The 24,783-nt window shown below is 45.1% G+C and overlaps 1 protein-coding gene across 10 annotated transcripts in view; it reads left to right on the top strand.

The window, feature by feature from the left end:
- The window catches only part of LOC114874868 (latrophilin Cirl-like), a 308,074-nt gene that overhangs the window by 198,419 nt on the left and 84,872 nt on the right, over window positions 1–24,783 (top strand). For 4 of the 10 annotated variants that reach the window (XR_006829983.1, XR_006829984.1, XM_029184559.2 and 1 more), the window contains exon 1: window positions 23,339–23,646. The exons of 2 other annotated variants lie outside the window; for them this stretch is intronic. Coding sequence is in view for 5 of the 8 variants with exons in the window: in XM_029184559.2 (XP_029040392.2) it covers window positions 23,574–23,646 (73 nt within the window). In the remaining 3 variants the exon portion in view is untranslated. Of the gene's footprint in view, window positions 1–22,249; window positions 22,269–23,334; window positions 23,647–24,783 lie in introns of those variants that run through there. 4 more of the 10 variants (XM_029184563.2, XM_029184568.2, XM_029184562.2 and 1 more) reach the window with 4 other exon arrangements.

Here is a 24,783-nt window from a genome sequence, read left to right as displayed (position 1 = left end):
CGGTGGCGTTTGCGTGCCTAGGGACCGTTGTGGGTGCTCCTCTTCCCTTGCTCCACCCCCGTCGAATATTCAATCGGATGCATTACCCAGACTACGGGGGTGGGTCCCGATGTAATCCTCCGGCGCCAGCGGGTTTCGCCTCTGTGCGTGCCGGAGATGCAGCAGCACCAACAGCATCGTGGGTGTGCTCGATTGCTCGATTGTATAGGTCTCTCTCTCTCTCTCTCTCTCTGGGCTCTGCTGCAAACTGAATAGACAGCGGTATCGGTGCATTCATCGAACGGCTGCTTTTAGAGCGACACCGACCTCTTTACACCGACAGTCAGCTCCTCGAACACTTACGTAATTATTGTCGACGGTTATATTGCGCGAAGAAGCTCGCGAGGACGAGGCAGATGTAATTTCCCGGAAGCAGGCATGTTGCTTGATCGATCCTCTGCACCGCGTGTGATTTTAATGGGCGTCGATGAGCGGAAAATGGGGAACATTCTCGACCTGCTTTCTTTCATTTCTGATGCATCTGCTGCCCTAAAAACGTTTTCTTTGAGTTTTTTTTTTTTAAACTTTTCTTCGTCTTATATTAACGATCTTGATAATCTTTCTTTTGCATCTTTAGAAATCATGGTTCAAAACAGTCATTAATATTATATCGCTTCAAAGAATTCCAAGGGATTCAACGATAGCAATTTTTCCACGGAACAGGTGATTTTGTCAAATAATCGAGTTCTACGGTTATAATTTCAGGGCGCACACTATGTAGTCGCCCAGCCGCTTTATTGAACAATTAGAATACCTATAATATGGCAACGCTGACATAATTCCGCGTAGCAGGTTCCTGCATGGTACTTAGGGGTGCTTCCGAAGTGCATTTTGTAGACTATATACGAGAACGAGAGTGCATCCTGCATCCATCGAACAGCTGCTTTTAGTACGGCGTGCAACTAAACCGCCCGCCTGTGAATAGTTACGATATTATTGCTGGTAATTACGATAAGAAGCGCGTACGCCATCTTTCCATAATAATTTTCCAGACATTGACAAGGATACGATAAAGTTTCTCGCGTTCGAACAATCGCCCCTCGCTGCACCGGAGCTTCCGCTAAAATGAATCCGAGAATATTTTAAACAAAGATTGTCGTCGAGATAGACAACAGAAGTTTGTCTTTCGAGCTCGCCCCGAAAATTTCTCGGGCTTTGTACGAAACTTTCACCTCTCCCTGGAGGATACAGGGACTTAAGGACGTCAGTCCGATGCCGGTAAACTCGAAATAAGTGCAACCACGGTGCACAGTGCATTTCCAACGGAGAAAGATCTCGTAGCCGTCATAATTCTTGCTGGCAACAGGGAATCCAGTCGCGCCAGTAAAAGGAAAGAAAAGGAAAAAAGAATCCTAAACCGTATCACTTACCGCCTGGACGGAGGACGCAGTTGCGGGGATTAGGAAACGTTTTTCTTTCGGTGGCCGTCGAGCACTCAGAGCTTTTCGTTCGTTTTCCACGCTGGTGTTTTATGCTTCGGCTAGGTGCACGAGGAGGCGGAACGAAACATCCAGGGCTCTTGTATACGTGCACCTTAACATCTCGGAAAGAAAGAAAGAATGAAAGGGGAACCATGGGTCGGGAAAATGAACATGAGCCTTTGAGATACGTGTGCTTCGGGTATTTGAAAGCATTAGCCGCTTCCTAAATAGCCGTTCGCACGCGTGGCTTTTGCACTTGCTTTAAAATTGCAGCAAACACCCCTACACGGATGTATTAAAGAATTCAGATAGTGATAATCAGACACTGGTTACTCGAAACGAACGTGTTCGCAAAATGCACATAGATAAACAGATGTGTAGCATTCCATTCATTTATGCAAATGCAATTTAATGCATTTCGTTGTAATTACCATTATCATCATAAATTATTTATTATATTGTGATATTTATATCTGTTTCAGCTGTAAATGCTGTTTGAATAATTTACTGTATCTGTGTATCTATTTTATGCATTCGCATACGTGAGTTGATTCTGATTAAAACGAAATTATTATGCAGCTATTTACTTAAGGACAACCGTAAATAGATCTCGGTTATGAGAAGTGCATTTTCTGCTTAGAGGAGATTAGAGAACATGTTCGATTTCCTTGGCAGGTTGTCGAGCGCATGCTTGTCTGACTTCTATCAGAGCAAATAACACACCGTTTCTGTAAGTGCAATCTCCTGACGTGGTAAGACCAGTTTGACGGAGTGTCTGGTTTCTCATTACGATACCTCAAACGTCCACGAGATTAGTATCAATAACACGTAGGAGGCTTGGGTCATTTCTAAATAAAAAGGAACACGTAATATCGTAAAAATTAATTTATTCAAACGTGAAACAAGTTTTACATTATAAAAGGATTGACAATGTCAAGAGCACCTAAATCAAATCCGATATCATATACGCTTTTTCACATAACAACTGTACCGTTAGTCTATCCTAAAACTAAATTTGCATGGAAAGACAGAAACTTCACGAATGGGAAGACAGTTTGAGGTAGAATGAAGAGAAGAGGTAGAGAGAGGAAAGTGGTGGCGGTTCAGCTCGGTGGTGGAGGAATGCGAGGAGGCCATCTTGGTAAAGGGGGCATCCTCCTTGCAAAAGGGCCCCGAGGAGTTTCTCGGATCCACGGGGCCTCCTTCTTTCTCTCTCCTTCAGGCCCCTACCTTCTGCTCGCTTCCCGTGGCTTCCTGTCCGTCGATCTGTCGGCCTCGTCCGTCCATCCGTCCGCGTGCAAACCTCGTACACACCTGTGTTGATTGGTCTTACGCACGCGAGCGCCACTGTCACAATAATTATTAAAATATAAATCTTCGGCAGACACCAAACACTATGGTAAATTGTAATTCTTCGTGTTTTATTTTCCAACGATTTTCCTCTTACAAGGGAAACTACCCAAGTGTTACACTCACTTATTAAACCACGGTTCAAATCCTTGGTTCCCAACATTTTTTTTTTTGAATGATAATTTGTCTCTTTTTGAATAACTATTACATAAAAATTATCATTAAAAAAAAAAATGTTGGGAACCAAGGATTTGAACCGCGGATTAATAAGTGAGTGTAACACTTGGATAGTTCTCCGTATTAGAGGGATGTGAATCATTCTTTGAGAATTTCTTGTATCGTAAAGGGATTAAAATAATATTCAGAATTTTTTTAATCCCACGGTTCAACGTTGAATACCAATCATCTCGCGTTCATTATATGCTTTCTAATCTTCTCATTTCCGTGGTTGTTTAGAACAGAAGTTTTACCTATTCCTATACCGGATGAGTTACATCACCTTTATTACGCTGTCTAGACGTTCATAAAGTAATGAACCGAGTAAAGAATAAATTATAAAGTAGCTCGGTAAAAGCAAGGCGTAAGACTGTCGTTACTCGTGTTTTTCTGCGATCAGGTTAACGGATTTTAATTACCACTCGTAAATGAGATTCTATAGGGGTAGTGATCGCTGTAATAATCGAATCACTTGCTTTATCCGACTAATACCGTCTGAGAGTTCGAGGAGGCTGTTTCCGATTGCTCGGATAATCGTCGCTGTGGAGGCCCAAGGCAGCGACAGTTAACCGTGCGGAATACCGTATCGTACGATCCTGTCTCAAGTCGATCGAAAGAGAATGCAAGCATGATCGGATGCTTCTAACGAGATCTCTGTCCGTAACCTTTCACGTGCCTCCCATTCGATGGGTACAATAATTGAATCTCGCTAGAGGATCCAGTTTCGAAAAAAATCACATCGTTCTCGTCTATATCCGCGGTACGCGCGGATCCGAGGTGCGCTTCGCCGATTCGAACGTCGGCTTCCCCAGCCGGCCTGAAATTATCGGTTATCCGTGCACGGCATCGCCGATTACATCTCGCGTCGATCATCGAACTTTCCACGCGGAAGTGAAGCGAACGAAGCCGCGTAGCTAGAAGAGATTCTCTAATAAAAATGTACGTTAACGTCGGGAACGCGAGTCTGCTTCTCGGTTACCTGCGGCTAGCCACAGGCGATTTAATACCCGGACACTCAACACTGGCGTAGCTGTGAAACGATCTTCGTTTCTATTGTAACTCATGCGCGGTATCCGAGTGGCGTGGCTGGCCTCTTAATTAGCGAGCAGCGTATACCCGCGCCGTGGGCCGATTCATCCCCACGACTTACTTACGTGAAAGCTTGGAAAAACAACGCTGCCGTGAGAAGAAGGTTTATCGTTCTGTCAGAGATCCGTGTGGCGAACGGTGGTGCGTGGTGGCAACGCGTACACCTATAACTCCTCTATTATCTGCCTTTACATCGCGGACGTCGTCTTGGGGTAAATTGAGATGCCTGCCGCGTCGAACGATCCGTTCGTGAGCGCCACGCTTCGTCCTGCCCGATTTTAATGCGTCCGCTATCTAAATGATATAAGAAATAATAACGTTAGCATAAATATTAATATAATATCGCCGAGATCATAGCCGACAGGGAAACGGTCGTCCTTTCTCTCCCGTTTTGGAGAAACAATAACGTAGAAGATCTTTACCAAGCGGGTAGATTTATTAAAGGCAACCTTTTGGAATGCCGTCACGTGGCTCCTGTAAACATTGGCACCTGTACGAACCGTCAGCTTATGAATTCATTTAACGGATCGTGCCGTTATTCAGATGAATTCGAACGATAAGGGAGATGCAAGCGGCGAGATAAGAGGATGGGGTTTCGAACGGTCCGGGAGGACAGTATTTCTTTGAGCGTGGAATTCGAAATTTGAGAGTGCATTAAAGCAATTAGTAATTAAACAACTTCATTTGAATGCACGTGGTCGATAACCTTTTTTAATGGAATCGCGGTAATCGGCGAGGCGAAATTAACCCTCGAAATTTATCGGACGTTTCCCTCCGACGGTGAAGTTCAATTACGGTGGCAGCGCGTGGAATTTAGGTCATCGTTGGATTTTTCTAGAACGTGGAATAGAGAGAGAAAGGAGAAACTTTTATCCCGTGTGATTGGTCTTAACCGATCGTCGACGTGAAAGAAGGAGGCGAAGCCGGCTTTCGTGTCAGCTGCACCAAATCCGTGGCTTCTGAAAACTTCGCCTCCTCGCTGGCCCGATAAAAACTTCGCTCCATAAAGTGGCGTCGATGGAACGCAGTAAAATTTTCTATAAAATTTGATTCCTCCCGGCCTGTCTCGGCTATTACCGCAAATTCACCGAACGAAAGGAGCAGGTATCTCTTCCACGTGTACCTATTACTTTTAACGACTCCGTTGCCTTCTCGCAACACCGCCACGTATGCCATACACATCCGGGGTCATAAATGGCTAATATTACAGCTTTTATTACTGTCAAAGTAAATTACATTGAGCCGTTGCATGGACGGAACGTGAATCCGCGGGAATTCGGATCGCATCGAATACGCGTACTTCAGTCCTTCCACCATTTTCCACGATTCTTTCTCCTCTTTTTTCCATCAATTTGTTTCAGGATAATTGAACATTACTGTGTAATGCGAGATGATAGACCTAGCTGTTCTATTATATGTAATTTCAGCTCCTCGTTTTCTCGATCATCGGTCTCGTTTACAATTTTTTCATTTTGTTCTTCTTGACTTCCCAAGTTGCTAATTTTCAAATTGTGATGAAAATAGAGTAGAAGATATCAAAGTCGCGAATAGGACTTGAAATTGCAGTTTTTATTGCAAACATATTCCTAGTTGATGCCTAGATAAATGAAGATACTTTTCTCCTCCATTAACATTCAGAATCATCAGGCAGCAATGGTATCTCCCGGAGATCACGATGCGTTTCACGCGTTCTCGCGTGCAACCATCCTCAGGATGGCTGCCGTTTCACGTTCGCGCGTTTCGCCTCCTTTGTACACCGTGGACGGAGGCGCTAATGGCGATCGTCTCGCGTTCTTGCCGGTTGGCCGGTTTCTGCCGAGCGACATCCTCTTCTCTTTCCTTCCTTTTCTCCTCTTCCCTCTTACGCTCGTTCGCTCCCTTTCCCTCGAGAGTATTCTTTCTCGCTGCCATTCCGCTCGCCGTCGAACCGAAAGCGAGAAGGGTGTTCCTCTCGAAGTACTCTCCGGTCGTTATCTCGAGGAAAACTCCCTTTTTCTCGCCGAGACCGGAGAAATTCTAGCTTGTAGCTCGATTGCCGGGGCAAAAGGAAGCGGGAGCGTGAGGAGGACGGGAGAAACGCGGACAAGAGAGTTCCAGCAACGTGGCTGGAAGAGAAATTGCTTCGTTTCCGAATCCGCTGTGTGTGTTCTGGCTTGATTGGCCTCCACCGCTACCCCTCCCTCGAGCTACATCAGCCACCCCTTTACTGTGAACGCCGCCCCGCGTTAACCCGTCGTGCTCACCTTCGAACCCGGCTGTTTTTTTCGGCGAACGAAGGGAAAAAAGTAATACGAGCTCATTTTCAGAAACGTGTCGTCTCCTTTCCGATTAGTCGACCTCGTGCGTGGGGTCGTACCACCGACACCGGAAGTAGCAGCAAGGGGAACGGGTAAGGGGATTGAATCAAGAGGGTGAAAACGAAGGCAACGATAGTTCCGGTGTATTTCGATCCGTTCCCTTACTGTGCGACTGTACAGCGACACGGTTCGGTAACGAGACTTCGGAACGAGAATTCTTACAACGTTCTTCCTTATGGAATTGCAAATTTTCATTCGCGAAAATTGAAAGAGGCGTGGAACAGTTGGTTTCCGTTTCCTCGCGAGATTCGTTCGTTGTTCTCCACGGATTATAGATTCTCTCGGGTGCTTTCTTTCCTTCGTCGTTATCACGGCCAGGTGTAATTACACGGGCAATCTCGGACGACGATAAACGCAGCAACATCAATTACGAAACTTTATCTACGCAATTACCATTCGGACGATGAAGCGTTTCCGCGCACGCTCGCTTTCTCTCTCTCTCTCTCTACGGTGTTAATTGCATCGGTTAAACGGCGACGATTCTTTGAATTCTCGCGACTACGTTCCGCGGAGTTACACTTTCCATCGGCGTGGACAAACGAAACGTGCGGCGATTGTTTGGACAGAGGCAATTAGATCGATCGATTCTATCTATTTTTAGATACGTTCGTTCCCTATCTAATAACAACGCCATGGCTTTCGATCCTGTCCCGACGAATCCTTTGATCACCGATATACTCGCGGAATAATTAGAGATAAACCGAATTTATTCGTTGGCACCTAATTACCCGCGGCTCGTTTAATTAATGGCCAGCCGCGAGTCATGATCGCTATTGTTACGCGTCACCTAACAACCTGGATCCGTAAATATCCGTTACGCTGTTATTGATACCCTTCTGATTCGTTGGGCCGGACTCTTAACCGTGACTGGGTGCATCGTTCCCGTCAAATCTCATTTGCGATTGTGCCCGTCGTGTGATTCAACGTTCGACGAGAATCGAATGTGGAAATTGTATGGAAAAATTGATGGAAATTGTAAAATAAATAAGGAATCGAAATTGAAGGGAGAAACTGGGGCAAATGCATCAAAGTGAAAAATTCCATGAATCCTAACGCGCATTGTTAGATGTCGTATAACAAATCATATCTAGGAACGGCTGACACTAGCGACTGCAATTACTGATATCGTGTCACGACTAGATGGAGCCGCTTTGAACCGTCACGTCGCCTGTTCCGGAAGCAATCAATTTGTCACTATAAGGCTTGATCGTTGATCCGCCATCGACAACTGAATAATGCATGATCCGGTTGAAAAACGTCCCGCGTATTCTCATAGGGTACCACCGAGAATACACGTTTCCACATTGCTGTTCCCCTAGCTTGAGGAATGTTTCCTGATCCGACGTGATTTTCACAAAAGTGTCAGGCTATGAACGCCTTTTCCGATTCAGAAAAGAAAAGGAGGAGGCTATTTAATAATAACTGACGATATGTTATAAATGAGAGGTTTCATGGAAACGATTGGCTACCTCCTTAATTGCCTGAATTTCACGAAAGGTGGTTCAATAAAATAAAGGGTCTTCGATCGAGGAAGCTCGACAGACGGTCAACGATCGTGAATGTTTCAGCTGCCGAAGAAAAAACAAATTCCCACTCCACCATCTCCTTCGTCATTCTCTCCCTCGACTCGTGTTCCACCTGTGATACCGCAGGGACTATTATCGTTTACGCAGCCGACCTTTTCTCCCTTTAGGTGATTAGTCCGGCCGCGTGCCAGTTTTCTGACGAATCGAGGGCAAAAGGGAGCCTTTGATCGGCCTACAGCTTCCGAGAGGCGTCGAAGGGAGACGTTAATGTCGTTGCGTTTCATCCAACCCTCGATCTCGTCCGGAACCCGTGATTTGCTAGGACATGCGTACTTCCGGAGAAGAATTATCGCTTCGTCGAAGGAAAGCTATTTTATCCCAAAATTTTCGCAAGTGTTAGGAACGAGTTGATGTTCAAATTGTAGACGTAGAAACGCTGTTAAAGCGACCGACGCGACGTAAAGGAATAGGGGGTTGAGGATGAATGTACAGCAGGAAACGAAGAGAAGACACTCGATGCTCTTCGACTACACGCGAACCCCTGGTCCAACAACCAGGGGCCTGTTGTAATGCTTTATGGGGGCGAGGCCTCGTGTCCGTGCGGGAACATCGATATATCAATCCGATGGCCCATGGATTGTGAATCTCCGGTCTCGCCGCTCCTCCCTTTCGTTTGGGAAATCGAGTACCATCATAAACTACCTTCGGACCGGTTCGAGGTCAACGTAGCTCGTATTTCGGCGACTCCGTGCGAAAATCGTCTTTGCCGAGAAAAACATTTCCTCACATCAAATTAATTAAAACATGAGACGAGGTACTGAAGGAACTGTTATTATTGACTAATATCACTGCCACAGTAGATAATGAACATGTCTAGTCAGACATACCAAAGCTACAGTTTAATTATTAAATTAAAGCAGTAATAATAGTATCTAGATTCTTAGAGCATGAATAATTTATGACTTTTTTTTTTATCAATCGCCATCACGGTGTTTTTCACCCACGATTGCACGTAATAAAACTCTGTTTCCGTACTATTATACATCGTCGCGAGGCTCCGCGTAATTTATAGCGACGCGAGCCGATGTATTCTAGGCATTTTACACGAGTGCACTCGGCCAAGCCCGTTCGATAGCTCGATCGAAACAGCCCGCCGCTGTTTATTTACCGTCGACACCGACCAGCGAGAGGTTATTAATTATCGTTCGACGCGAGTCAGCGGGAGAGAAAAGGCCGCGCGAGCGCGCCAGCAATTAGTCGATCGCGCGATGCGTGCTGCTGAACGAGTTCACAAAAGGTATCGGCTCTCGTGGAACGCGGTTTTCGTTGTTGACCCTGGATCAACTAGTTCGTCGAATTACACCGTAACGTGTACCGGTTTCGTGTCTCCGTGCGTGACAGAAAATAGAGCTGGTAATTAAGCTTTAAACTTGACAAAAAATGTTCACCGTGTTAATGAAAAAAGGGATGAAAAGCCCTGTTATGTTGAAAATTCGCGATCTCAACAAGGAAATTTCGTGAAAAATTCTAAAAGCTGGGAAATTTATAGGAAAGATCACGTGGGAAGGTACTTTCCGCGATTAAGCGTGACGGAAATTCGATTTCTCCTTTGACTGGCATCTCGCTGCTCGATCGTAACTTCGCGTTTCTCGATGAGATCAATACTTTCTTCTCTTTCTTTTTTTAACCATCTCTACACATTTTGAAAGTTATTTTTCACGATGATCAATCTTTGGAATCTTGAATAGTTCAAAAGGGTTAATAATTTTTTCTGCAACCGTGATACAACGTAGCTTCTTCAAAGCAGAGGGTACTTATGGGTCAAGAAAGAAACTAGCAGCCCCTGTTTCTAAGCAATTAAGCTTACCCTGATGTTGGACTGCTTTTCGTCACTCGTTCGACGAACACTCGAGTAGCTCCTTTCGCTCGAGTCCTTCCACTCGAGAAGGCGGCTGGTCCTCCGGCAGGAAGGGCCCGACCACCGTGTCCCTCTTACAGCGAAAGATGATTTTAACCAGAGATCCTTTGTGCGCGACACGATTCGTGCTCGATCGCTTAATAGACAAAAGGAACTCGATTTTCCAACAGGTAAAGACGCCTTCGAATCGCGTCGAAGAGTACAGAGAGAGAAATAAAAAGGAGAAAAAGGTGAGCAGAGAATGGCGAGGGAGAAGGAGAAGGGAGGAGAAAGGCGGAAGGTTTAAATCAATAAATTTCAAAAGCCAAAGTCGCCGCCTTACCGTTATAACTCTCGAAGCGGGTACTTTTGCCTCGCGTATATGCCATCAGAGGAGACAAAGAGACTTGCACTCGAGCAGTCAATGCTACAGGGAGCAGGGCGCAAAAGCGAGGAGGAAAGGGTCCCGAGGTGCACGGGACGCCACAAAAGAGATTGATGTTATTCGATTTTCGGATTCGAGATAAGTTAAGAAAGACTCATGGTGTCTTGTCTCGTGTACACCGTGAAACCGTTTACATCCTCCCGACGTTGTCCTCTTTTTCATTCTCAGTTTTTCACTTTTCTTCCTGGAAATTCTTCAGCAGAATAATTCATTTTTCTTTACATCCGTTACTCAGTCTTAGCCGCTCAGTTAGCACATCCGTGGAATTTCAACACGATTTTGTTGCAGGAACGAAGTGATCCGTACATCCTCTGTAAATTTCATTAAACACCAGTGTACCTCGCAGCTACATAATACTTTCGGTATGTTCGAGATAGCCACTCTTCTTCGAGGTCGTGCACGCAACACGAACCGTATGATTCGAAGTGCAACATCGTACGTTCACGATATAAATTCGAAATTATTAGTTTGCCGAAGGGTAGACGAAGGGAATCTCGGTGTTCTTTTTCCCTCTTGTCCTCGACGGAGAGAGGAGGCCGTTGGTGGCCGCGTATTTCACTGGTACCGAGCTATTCGTAATTAGAAACCCATTCAGAACTACGCGCATCCACTCTACGCTGATGGATACCGACCATATCTCACCGAGCCGATGCTGCTGCTGCCTTTCATCTCTCCAAGTGCGTTCGGAGAGCGTTAAAAGTGAAGCCCCTGGCCTTGTTGATTTTTCATTGTGACCACGGCAGCCGAGCCTAGAAAAGATCCGTCCGGTTTGATTAACCTATCGGCGACCGGGAAATATACAGGGAGCAATTTTCGAGCCGACGGAAGCACTCGTGATTCGAATTTCGACGAGGTATCTCCTCGGCGAACAATTTTTCTTGCACCCCCCTGTACGCGGAAGAGGGTCAGATCGGATCGATCGCATGGCGCGACAACGGGAAACGATTCGATCGTGTACGCCGCTCACGGAAATTCATAATTACGGTTAGACAATAAAAGGGGGAGCGAGAGGGGAATGGTGGAATGCGTTTAATAAACGTTGATCGCAGAAAATTGGCGCGAGGGGGGCCCAATGTCGAAACGGCCCCACGACCGGCAACAGCAGCACGCTACGTGAGTCACTTTCACGCCTCGAGGGAATTGCCGCTCCCAATTAATTCGCTATTCGAAGGAATGTTTCATTAAGGCGTTTATTAATCCTGTCTTATTTCTATTAACACCGTTGACCTTCGCCACCGAGGAACTGTCTTGGATCCCCTGAGAAAACGACTGATGAAGCGAGCGTTCCGTGAACCGCTGAAAAATTACGAAACCCGGCGGGGCCGGTTTAATCGCCTTAAATTGCTATAATATGGCGCGCCAAATTACACCCGTATTGCTACAAATAATCGGCGATATTGAAAACCCTGATACTTCCGTTGCCCGCTTAAGCTCTGCCTTTCTTTTCTTACCAGAATCATTATTCTGCAGTTCCTCTTTCATTTTTTAATTATTTTGAAAGATGTCAAATTTAGCATTTATTTTTATTCCAACCAAATTCGATTGCCAAAGAAAGAATGCCTTCGGAGAAGGCGTGAAAGAAATAGAAATGCGAGAGTAAGGTGACGTCGTGACTTTCTCGTGTACACCCCAACTTCGTTATTCATGCTCGTACCCACCCCCCATTCTTCCATTCGCGGATCATATATTTTTCATCTGGCGTTTGCCTCGCTTTTGCAACGCCCTCAGATATCGTCGTTAAATAATCAAGGGAACGATCTACGCGCTCCTCGTTTGCCGTCGTCTTCTTATCCATTGCTCGCCTCTCCTCCTTTAACCTCTTCTTGCTCTTCTTCTACGTCTGCTTATACGATTTATCTTTCCTCCACTCTTCTACCTTCTTACATCTGTCTTCTTCGTATTCCGAACTTCAACTTCCCTTTGCTTCCTCCATTTTTCATCCCCATCGATCTACGATCTTTTTCTCGCTCCCCGTCAATCATTCTATCCTCCGTTTCCTTTCTTGACCCGTATCATCTTTCTTTCTATCGAATTCGCTATCTCATTGCGAACTTCGTCTTTTTATTCTTCTTCCTGATATCCCGTGCGAATCGACAACGAACACCGAAGAACTAACTTCTCTACAAAGTACCTTTTACAAATTGGATCCAAAATTTTCGCCCCTTTAACTCACGGTAGAAGCAGCGGGAAGGGTTAATCTTCCACCAACGATGGAACGTCGATTTTCATCGAATTCGGTAGCCACGGGTGTTCACGGTGTACGGTAGAACGGCGAGCAGTTAAATTTCGTTAATGATGAACGATGATGCTGGCCGTGATAGAATGCGGCGAAAATTTTCCGCGGATTCTCGTCGAAGCGCGGTAAATATCCGCGAGCGGGTTGGTTAAAAGGCAACCGTGTCTTGCGTAATTAATATCAACCGATGCAAATAAACGCCGTTCCGTTAATTGATCCCGCTGTACACTTTCAAAAGGGAACAATATTTATCGTGCAATCAATTAACGTTGTTCCGCAAGAGGATCCGTTCGGACGGGCAGAAACTCGGCCGATCGTACGAGAGGATTGTTCGAACGGTTTTTCCCCGGGTTTGCCTAATTTCGAATCGCGATACCTACCATGGTCGATCGTTTACGTTTACGTTCGTTACACATCATTATCCGCGGGAGTATTTCTACCTAATGCATTAATCATTATCGGAATGGACAGTGCTGGCCGACAGCTATCGGTCGCGCTTCTCTTTGATAGCGGCAGGAATATTTGGGGCGTGCAAATGTTGGTTATGCACGCAACATTGCTCACAATTTGATCACATCGGTCGATCAACAGGCACGACGTCTTCCGTCTACCAATCCAATACGTGTTAGTTGTACAGAAACCGTGCTCAGAGATGCGAGAATGATCTCAGGACATCCAGATTCTTTTTGCATAAAACGCCCAATTATATTCTCCACAATTTTCTATTACATATATACCCTCTGAATTTGATTGTCGTATCTTCAAAATTGACAGGAGCTTAACAATCATCCCCCTGAATATCGCGCGAATCATCGAACGATGTCCTTTGATCGAGCTCGTACAAAGGGTAGGTCCCTTTTCAATAACGCGACAATTCCATTGTTCATTATTGTTTACCGCCGATCTAACCATAATTCCCCGATTGCATTATCACCGGTGCATCGCGATAATCTCACGGCTGATCGGTTCTAGTATTTCGCGATTTCCATCTCTGCAGGTTGGAACGTTTATCCGCGACGAAAGCGTATGTCGCAGGGAAAACAACAAGCCCGATTACGCTGTTCCAGAGCGAATTACGCGACGACCGATTAGATGCTTCCGTCAATTCCGTGCGTCGACAATCCGAACGCTGTTTATCGGTCACCCTGTATACACAGACCTAGCGGCCAATAGTTGCACCGGTATGCACTTAGGCTACAATGCGCCTGGGTACATTGTGGCATCGGAGGGTGGCTAGAGAGGCAGGGTACGTTGAACAGCGCCACAAAGAGGAGAGATCTAGGGTGAGACGGAGAAGACGGGACGAGGAGAGCGGAGGATCGGAGAGACAGAAGGACCAAGGAGCATGCCGGATCCAAAGAGAAGGCGATAGAGGGATGGAAGCGTAATCTGAGCTAGATGCATCTCCCCTTGCAACGGATCGCGACATTGCGGACGTTTGTGTTGGCCTCGTTAGACATGTCGTGGGAATTAGTGTCACGATAGCGAGAATAGAAAATTCGAATGAAATTCTAACGCCCAGGGGGATGGAAAAACGAAGCAGAGAACAACGCGAAGATACCGTGAAGGTGTAAGTCGTCCTTGAAAAGTAGATATGCATCGAAACATCAGAGAGCGGCAACTTTGTCTGAATTTACTCCGAGCAAGTAACAAGATGGGCGTAACAAGTACACGCGGGCGTGTTGGCGTTCGACGAGGGGGTGGATCCGTTTGATTTCGAACATCTCGCGAGTCGGTCCGCTTACAAGCTTCACGCTGGCATCCACTCGCTTCGCTACCGGTGTCTCGAGTATCAGGCTCGTCCGCTCGCTTCTGCGAAGCGACAAGCAAGCAAGCAAACAAGCAGTCTGCATTAGCCGTGGCTCGGCGTGCCCTGGCGTTTTCGAAGCGGCTGTTGGCGGGCGGACACATTTGCGTCAGCTTTCGTCAGCTTCTCTTCTGAAGTATCCGAAGCTTGGCACGAGATACAGAAAGTCGGGGAATAAAAATCGACGTGTCTGGTGCGCGCGAGCGACGGGCAAGAGGATGGTGTTGGATACGTTGAAGAGGGTTGAAGGGGCGCCGCTGTAGAGAAACGAGAAGGGGAATGGGTGCTTCGGATTTGCGGCAGAGAGCTTCGACGAGGCTCTTTCTATCCATTACGATCAGGTGCGGGGGAGGGAAAGGCCGTCGGTGAAAAGTGTTTTAAAGGGAAACGTCGATGCGCCGCTGGATCGCGCCCGCTTCACGTATGCTTTTTATGTCCATAAGATTTTTATGGTTTTAATGACGCTCTCTCGCACCCGGCAGGATTTAAACTGCTTTTAAATTCCGTCCGCCAGCGGCTTAAACGGGAAATCTTCCTCATCCTCCTTCGCCTCGTTCTTCTTTTCCCTTTTTTTCTCTTTTTTCTTTCGTTAACAAAGGTAACGGTAACCATGCGGCTGGAAACCCTATGAAATTGTTTATGACTTTTAATAGAATTTTCTTCTTTATAAACATATCGGAGGTGCGACTGTGAGGATTTCAATTTCACACTACTGAAGGGGATTACTTTGTTCAAAAAGGATTCGGAAGGGTGTTAGAAGGTTCAGAATAGAGCATGAAACTTTGATATACATAGGAAACAACGTTGATATTTATTCATACTATCTGTACATTGGTTTTATTACATGTCGGCTGATCTCGCGAAATAAGGGTGTGTGTTGTTAAGAAAACATCGATTAGGGGTGAAGGGTCGATCGGATGGGATGTAGCTGCCGTCAGTGCGAGGTTCGAAGGACCAGGTATTCAATTATGCAGCGAACATCATCCTCGTTCTGTGGTTCGCCGCGCTCCATTTCACTTTCGAAGGGGCTGAGACACTCCCTCGCTGGATACAAGGGTGGAATCACGCACAGATGCCACCCGCCTCTGTTACCCTGAATCTTGTAGCTCAGGTTACACGCGTCTACTGTCTTACCGAAGTTTATGCGATTTCCTTTGCGTTCCTATGAATATTCATAAGGAATAAAGCGCGGAACGAACAGCGCTGATTGTAATTCTAAAAATAGTAAACCACTTACCTGCTGTGAATTTTGCACGCATCTGCGAACATTTTATCGATGATAAAAAGAAAAATGAACGACGATCGTTACACTACCCTACATATCATAGCTTTTCGGTTGTATACAATATTTAGATTTCCCTTTCGCTCTATTTTCGTTCCAAAAAACACAAGGACCCAAGCGTTACGAGTCTCCACCGAATGTTTACCTTCGCCTCTATCCATAATGCATTCAGTGTATAAGAATGTTTCACGTGTTCCTCTCGACTAACAGGATTTAGAGCGGTGGCAAAGAGATGAGGACACACGGATAGCGAAAAGAGGACGAGACAAGCGATATATATCGAACGGCAAATTATTCATGCCGGCACACGAATCACCGTGGGCCTATTTCTTTCGAGCAAAAAGAGGATCAAAGATATCCCGGCTTCATGCGAATTCGATTAACCCTATTTCGCGAGCGACTCGTCGAAACCATCAGCCACGATCCTATCACGTCGAACGTCTGTCCGTTCAGCCTACCCAAAATCGGTGCTGTCGGTTTTCCTGCTCATTTGTTCGCGTTTTCAAGCTGTTCGACAGCGATCAAAGCCATCGTTCTTCAACGAGACGACCCACCCTCGTTTCGTTATCGGAAAATGTCGCATTTCGTTGAAGAATTTGCGACACGCTTGACGTCGCATCGATATCGCCGGGAAATAAACTGTTGTGCCGATATTCATTTTTGTAGGCTCCAATGTTGTTTCCTGTTGTTTTTCTACTCTTCCTGTGAACGATCAATCTTCTTTCAACCTTAATACATTGTTTCTGGGTGAACAACAAGCACCCTATCGCTCTACATCTGAACTGTTTATTTTTTATCGAAATACGTTTATACTGACATGCTTGCATGTTTTATCAATTAATTGTATTGAATATTGTATTGAATACGATCGATATGTTCGAATCTTCAGGAAAGGGCTGGCTTTCAGGCTTGATTAAACAAGCTTGAATAGAAATTCGAGATTCCTTTCGAAGGGATCGCGTCGAGATTTAAGGGTTTCGCTGTAGGGCTGGTGGTAGCAGGAGCGTCGAGAAGTGGCCAGAGACCGGGTGCCACGGGTGGTCTTTAACCCAAAAACGTCCGGCGCATTAGAGGACGATAATCGAAAATCAATAAGGACGATAAAAAGCGCGAGGAAAGCGGAGCTAGCGCACGAGACTTCTTGCATAATAAATCTTTTTCCCATCCTCTGCTCTCTGACCTCGATAGATCGCGTAAGTAGACATCGACCCCGATACGTACGAAAGTCGCGCGTGGAAACGAATTCGTTCGATCGCGAGGCTATCGATTGTTCGGGAGCAGAATCTAAAGCACGTCTCCGAGCGATAACGAGACTCCTGTCACGACAGAACTGCAAAGCTATCTTAACAAACGGAAATCCCGTTGATCTGCTTCTGTTATACTAACCATTGTTCAACATGAATCTCTATAATCTTGAACGGTATTATCAGTGCTTCGAAATAATAATTAATATCAAAAATATGAACGCAATTGAAGGGATTTTCAAAAATAGCAAAAAGGGCCAACTGAAATTATTTACAACTTAAACATTAATCATCCTATCCAAGAAAGGTACATCTCGAAGATGAACAAACACCCAGTTCCGAAACATCTGACGATCTGTTTGTCCGTCAGTGATGCGCTAGCGGATGATAGAATTGTTGTATCCTATCATCCGGTTGCTCAAGGCATCCTCAGTCCCCGCGGTTATTCCAAGCGAAATGTAGCGTAATAATCTAAGATGGACCAAGTTCCAGACGTGCTTCCCGTCTGTGTCTGAATATGAGCGGAATCGAATCAGCCCGAGATATCCCGTCCGTAACGCATCCATCCAAATGAAGCCATAGTTAATTAACGCTAAGATCCAAAGGAGACAAGATCTAGCTACCTGTTAAGTCCCTTCGAAGCAACTATCGTAAGGAGCTAGCTAATTGTTAATCCTCTAGCTGATTAGCTGTGTCGACTGATCGAACGTCTTGTACGCGATCGAAGGTTATCGAAATCGATTCGGGAACGGTTGTTAGCCTTCTCATCCGCGAATCACGCGATACGCCTTTGAGGATCGGATCCTCGGAGAGTCAGGTCCTCGAGGGTAACTCCTCTAAACGCACGTGCGCGGTATGTCGCTAAACACCCATACACAGGTACATAGGCGCAGTGTGTCGGTTGCATATGCATGTCTCGGCGGCGTGTCGAAGGCCTTCGGCATGAATATGTCGCTATCCCGGCGCCGGTGGACAGGCATACCCGACCATGGTACACGAACGTGGTCGAGCAATAATCCGTTTCATCTTGCGGTCAAACGATCGGTCGCCGCGGTATAATACGAAAGCTGCACGATCCTCCTATGGCGGTGCACGTAGCCATAACCTTCTCTCTTTCCTCGTGCACGTAGATTTCGTTTGGCATACCTTCCGCGAGCACGATGCTCCATCGATGTATTCAGACCAGGATCGATCTCACCGTTTTTCCAACTGGCGGGAACGTTCCACCGCGAACTTTGCGATCGTGATTCGATGGATTTCGGTCCCGTTTCCTTGCAAGAAGCGGGATGCTTTTGCAAAATAGACATTGGCGACACTAGTTTCTCCAATAGAAACGCGATTGGAACGAGAAAAGGAACGATATTATCTCGGTATTGATAATTAAAGCAAGAAAGCTGCTATTGTGGCTGGATTATAGTTATATAAAAGATACTAGGTTATCGTTAATAACGCCGACGGAATATATCCATTTATGGCAGACAACGATAAGTGCTCATTCAATGAATCACTCGGTTCAATCACGAGTCGACTCGATGTTCGTTCATTATCTAAAAGTCACCGCGCTATTTATAATGAAGTATAAAAGAGCGCGTCCTTATTAGAGACAGAGACTCTGGCACACTATTTATAACGCAACGCGCGAACCCAGTGTTCCTCGATATTCTATAAGGCAATCAATTTTTCTTCCCCGGCGTCGATGCAAAGGGGGAAACGCTTCGTGCGGGAGAGAAAGAGAGATAGGGAGAAATAAAAAGAACACGGTCGCCGGTATCGAGCCACGAGATAATGAAAAGAATACAGAGTTCGGCGGCCGTGACTTAATGTAGCCGAGGAAATAAACGGGGCGGTGGTATATATCAAAAGCGCGGACAGCCGGGTTGGGTGTAAATGATATAAATAAAATCAACCTGGGAATACCGTGGCTATTTATCATCCAAGCTAAAATACTTTAGCCTTCTTGCCCTCACTTGGCCCCATTAATAACACTGGGAAAACTCATTTTCGTTCGGTTGTGAACGCTGCGTGCTCGGCTTACACCTTCCGCCGCAAACCTCTATCGTTTTCGTGGGAACATCCAAATAGAGAGGAATCTTACAATTCCGTACGATTTCACCAGCTGTCTATATTGATTTATAGCCGATACCTCGAGAGAGGGTAATCATTCCGACTGTATCGAATGGAAAGTGGATAATTGATGAGATTGGCAAGTAATAAAACGGAGTTTTACCGACGTTTTCACTTATTTCTGCATACTATTTCTGTCACTTCTGAGCGACTAGACGATTGATTTTCTCCTAAGAGCAACCGAAAGCCGTCACTTCGAGCTTGGTATCAAACGAACACATTGTAATCCCAGCGTTTAATATTCGGTACCAGTTAAAGGGTACAAATCTAGTTTTGAAGTGACTACTGAATAACTCATGAAACGATCAATCCTATCTTCTGTTCACGGGTCGAGCCGCAAACCGCATCAATAATGGACAACGGATAAACAGACCCCGCCAACTGGTGGATAAACGAAAGAAAAATCCCGCGGTCTTCCTTTTACACGTTGCGTAAACATACACGGTCGAAAATTCGTGGCATCGGTCGCGGGCTGCCCGGGGGACGAAGCGTTTAAACAAATATTTTCCCTGGGAAACGTTCCGACCGCCCCAAGACCTTACGATCTTCTTTAAATATTTCTGTCGGATAAATATATCCATTGGTGGAACGCAGAGGGACGACCGTGAATCATTCTTTTTCGCCTATCGATCTTTGTCGATCTACGCTGATGAGGCTTGAGAACCACTGGGCGCATCTCGTACGCTTCGCGCTATCGAGACGAAAGATCCAAGCGTGATTGAAGACCGATGGCTCGGTCATAGGTGCTGGTTCAAGAGGCAGAAGGATCTGGACGAGGCGAATGCATAGTTCTCGAGGATCTTGGCTGACACTCTGGGAACCATTCGGATCTGATTTAACATATTTGAATATTGTATCAGGCATTTCGCGTGAGGGAATAAATTTCGAAACGCGGAGGCGACGCGGTTAACGCTCCACCGTGTGTATTTCGATGATTTCCCGGGAAACGTAGAGTAAGGGTGTATTTTTATGAATGTCGAGCCAATTTTGTTGCCAATTAATAAGTCAAACGGATCATAATAATTCCCCCTGTTCATGGATATTTATTTATATCCAAAGAGTGATCTTTCGCAAACATTGCTTCATGAATGAATGCAATTTGTTTCGGCCGGCTAACGCGCATTTTCCGTGCGAAAACATCTTGTTAATCATCATTTACCAGGCTGTTATTATTGCCTGGCAAATACGTCGACAGATTTTTATCGCGAAACGCGCGAAATTCGATTCACCAACGGGGGCGTTGGTTCGACGTTCCCATGGAACATCCTCCCGTGCGATCTTTATTAAAATTCATACCAGCGCCGTGTACCGCGCGTGTAATTAATTACTTTGCCGCGTTTAAATCAGCCTTCCCATTGCCCCCGTTAATAAATAACCGGGCAACAACAGCGAGCGCATCGCGCTGCAAGAAGTCGGTTCTCACCGTTGGACGGTAGGGTCTATTTATCACCGGAACATCCGAAATACCGGAAACAAGCCCGTAGCTGCGTTTCTCACCTATCCCTCTGTACAATTACCCGTAATCCCCGTGGATTACGACAGGTAATACCTGGACGGTGATTGACCGAGAGTCGCGAGAGAAACGTTTAAACAGCCGTACGGTTTATTATTAGCCAGGATCGTGATCGGTCGAGAAAGAGAAAGAAAAAGGAAAGAGTTACATGTGGGTCTCGTACGCTTATGCTCGCGCTATCGAGACGAAAGATCCGAGCGTGATTGAAGACCGATGGCCCGGCCATAGGTGTTCGAGAGAAGAGTGGAAAGTGGATGCAAGAGGACGAAGAGGAAGAAAAGGTGGAGGGCAGAAGGAAGGAGAATGCGACCGATAAATCCTATCGTGATACAGCGAATCCTTGCCACGGAACGTGGGCGACTCCGCTTCATTTGCCTGGCTCCGTGTGCGTTTAGGATTCGAACACGCGTGACACCCGACTTTCGGAGTCGCGTGAAAGAAAATCTCGTCTTCCTTTCGTTTCGCCCCGGCAATTCGAACGTTTTAGCAAATGAGGCTTTCGCGTTTTGCAAGAGCGCCGGAGATGGTCGAACGATGATAGGGAGCATGGACGAAAGGAGAGGATTAGCGAAAGTCGCGGAGATTCTTGAAGGCCTGAAACCTCTTATTAGCGATATCGTAAAGGATGATAATACGAACGACGAGAAGGGACTTACACCGTTCGGTACAAGTACCCGGGACCCTTCAATTATTGATAGTTTCGAGCAGCTAATTTCTGCAAAGTTTCAGCTGCCTGGCTCTGAGGACCATTTAGGATATTACTCGGGGCATAGTCGTCGAGCCGAGGAAAATGTATCTAAGATACTTAACGGAGAATCTGATGAGATAAGTCGTAGATGCAAGGAAAGATAGAATTCTGGGATTAATGAAAACAGAGGAAGCGCGGACCAGGTGTAGTTGTAATTTAATGAATCGCAAGGCGGGAGACTAGGAAAGCATCCTCGTGTTATCTGGCTAAATATTTTGATGGCCAAGTAAAATACGTTTGCCCCGTGTAAACTCGACCCGATTTTTCCGTTACAACCCCTTTTTCTCCGACCGGTTGGCTTGCGTACACGACACCCGAAACACGACGCAACACGCGGTGGAAATTTGTTTTCTTTGATATGAACGTTCGATACGAGGTTGGTTTATTTGGACGTCGTGCACGGTTTGTCGGCTCGGTTGTATGTTTGAAGAGGACTCGGGAACCGAGAGCGATGAAAAGTGGAAGTTAGTTTTCCCTGTTATTTATATTCCGTCGTTTATATATTTTATTTCTGACCGGAGTTTCTGCTACTAGCTACATATATCTTCGGTTGTTTAAACTTTTACTCGACTGCCGTGTAATTGAACGAGTTACCGAGATTTGTTACGTTCATTGTCAGCAATATTTCTTGCATTTCTTAGAAAATCTCAGCAGCTCTGTAATCCTTTCCTAAAGCAATTATTCACGCTAAGACTTTGATAAAGTACCCCTTGATTACCGAATCTGTTTAAAAAATTCTATTAACCGATACTATTTTTCTGTTTACAGGTAAGTTACCTCGACCTATTGCGAGAAACACGCAGATCAGAGGAACACCTGGTAGGGTAATGTAATCATTTCTGCACGAACACCGGAAACGATTTAGATACTCCAATTTGCGTACACGTAAAGGGATTGTTAAAATAAGATCTAATGGTGGTTGAAAATTTAATTTTTCCACGTCGGTGTCGAATGGCTTTTCACGACATTAACGGGTAAGTTTTGTTTGACAAAGATATACACTACGATATACTAAGATATTCATGATTGAATTCGATTTTTCCCTATAACACGAAGCCGTGGTTCGAAGAGAACCGAGACGATTCTTATTTTTTGTCGCACAACGTAAAACACGAAACTACGCGGTCGCGGCGTGCCGTGGAAATTTCGTTCGCCCGTTGTTTCATATCGGTCGACTCGGGTGATTTATACTTTTAGTTTCTGTTTTACGGTCGTCCAAGTTTGTTGCTCGTGAAAAATAAAATCCGTGATATATTGCTTAATATGGCCACCAGAGCTGGAGCAACGCCATCGACGACGACTGTTGCTAGATTTCTTTTTAAATGATTCGATATTGCTCGTAGATCTGATTCAGTAATTATTGATTTTATTTATTTCTTAAAATAATAGCGTTTAAACCTTCACTGCACAGTAAGGGTGTATGACACACCGATGAAAATTTAGGTTCAATAGTTTAGTTTTGTTTTAAATTCAAGTATAACTTATAATTTTACGAAAAATGCTTTTAATGCTTATTTCAGTACGTCTAAAGAATATTCAGTAATTTTTGAAACTCTAAATAATATGATTTTTATTTATTAAAGATTATACAATATAATACATAACTGGAAAGTACGAAAAAATGCAAATTATAAATGCATATTAATTCAAAATATCCCGCGTACGCGTTTCTAAGCAAGTGGCGCGGTGGGGGGAACAGAGACGGAGCCTGTTCCCCTACTCCGTCAGTCTTCACGGGACCGCCATCGGGAGTGCGCGACGACGCCATTTTGATCGCGAGTGTACTTACAAGTAAAGGTTAAGTTTCTAAAACAACCTCAAAGTGTTTTGTCGTCAAGTATTCCAAGAAAATCAACGTGATATCGAGAGTGTTGCTGTTGCAAGCTCATCTAGATTTATTCGTCTCTCCTTCTCCATCCCTATTTCTCACGTACAGGAGAAGCACGAAATTACGTGTTATCGAGCAGCTATACCGTCTAATGTACGTATCAGGTTCTTCATTCGCCGTGCATCAACCTTGTACCGGACGAAGGAACGGTCACGTAGATCGTTTCGCGTTTCTCGTCGCGATTTACCTTGTTATGCTTCGTACCGGTTGCGTTCTCGGAGAGGGCTTATCGTTGTTACGAAATTGTTGCTCGGGATGACAAACATTAATACACAGCGTTGATAAGCCGACCAAACGACACCATTAATCAGAAAGTTTTTTTTTGCTGCTCGAATCATGGATCATTCATCGCGATACGTTTGTTTCTGCGAGCCTGCTATAAATCAGATCTATGGTAACCAACCAGCGAATGAAATACACGAATGAACTAGACTGGGACATCATAGCTGTTACATGCTGGCACAGTGAGTAAAATTCCTTGATATAAAAACGAAATACAGTCGAAAATAGATAGTCGTTATAAGTTAGAGAAAGCTACAAATAGAAATCTAAGTTGTAAGGCGTGGAATCCACCGATTCAGAAGATATGCGTGTGTAAAATTGAGCGTTTTTTGGGTATCTGACAGGTTATTTCCACGCCATATTGTCGCTCAAAATGGCGTCGAAGTGGCTTGTCAAATACGCCAAAAACGCGGTGTTTTACACTGAAGAAAGGTTCAGCTAATCTTATGTATATCATCTTTAAAATATTTCGTTATATTTTTATCCACAATTTCAAGTACCTAATATAAGTATTTCCAATTAAGTAAGTCAAAGAATTCCTAATAATATGTATATGGGTGACGTGGCGCTCATAGTGTTAAAAAGACAAAGTCTAGAATCTCCTTATAAAATTTAAAGTAAAAATTGCTACGTTTTCAATTAAACGGTCTTAATTGCCGTTGTTCCACACGAGGATTGCATTGTCAGCATATCGAGCGAGAAGAAATTGAAAATTACTCGCAAACGGGCTCATTAGTCTGGCAACGGAATAAATCTCATCTCCGCTTTGATCGAGCACGATTAGCTCGTAACATCGGTAATTACGGATCGACCGTGAACTGGCCGCTTATTGTCCGGCATTATCGCGACGGTTACGGTTCATTACAGCCCCGTTTCTCCGTGTTACAGTCTCGACAAATTTAGCAGAGCGTTTCGTATAAACCCCCGCGAGCCCTCGCTACCGTTCAGGGGTGAGAGCATAGTTACCACTATAATGCCCGACGATAGCCTGGGAAATAGTAGCGGCATAATAGTGGACGCGGTGCCAGATTGCCGGGAAAATTAATTACGCGGCGCGCGTTTAGTCGCTGCAACGAGAGCAACATCGTGGCCGTAATTGCATATTGCAGCGACCCGTACACGTGCCTAAGAAGTTATTTAATTCATTAGTTCGATGAAATGTGTCGGACGAATTAGAAAATTGCTGACCTTCTCTACCATTTTATAAATGATTGATGTTTCACGCGAACGCTAAGTAATTACATATCAGTGGCACATTTCGAGAGATCAAATGTTATTTCAAAAACTTTAAACTTTTCTCATTTTAGGTTAATGTGCTT

Source organism: Osmia bicornis, chromosome 13 (genome assembly GCF_907164935.1).
Source record: "Osmia bicornis bicornis chromosome 13, iOsmBic2.1, whole genome shotgun sequence".
NCBI classification, from domain to species: Eukaryota; Metazoa; Arthropoda; class Insecta; order Hymenoptera; family Megachilidae; genus Osmia; species Osmia bicornis.
Note: the sequence above shows the minus strand (reverse complement) of the source record. Positions and strands in the feature narration are given on the sequence as shown.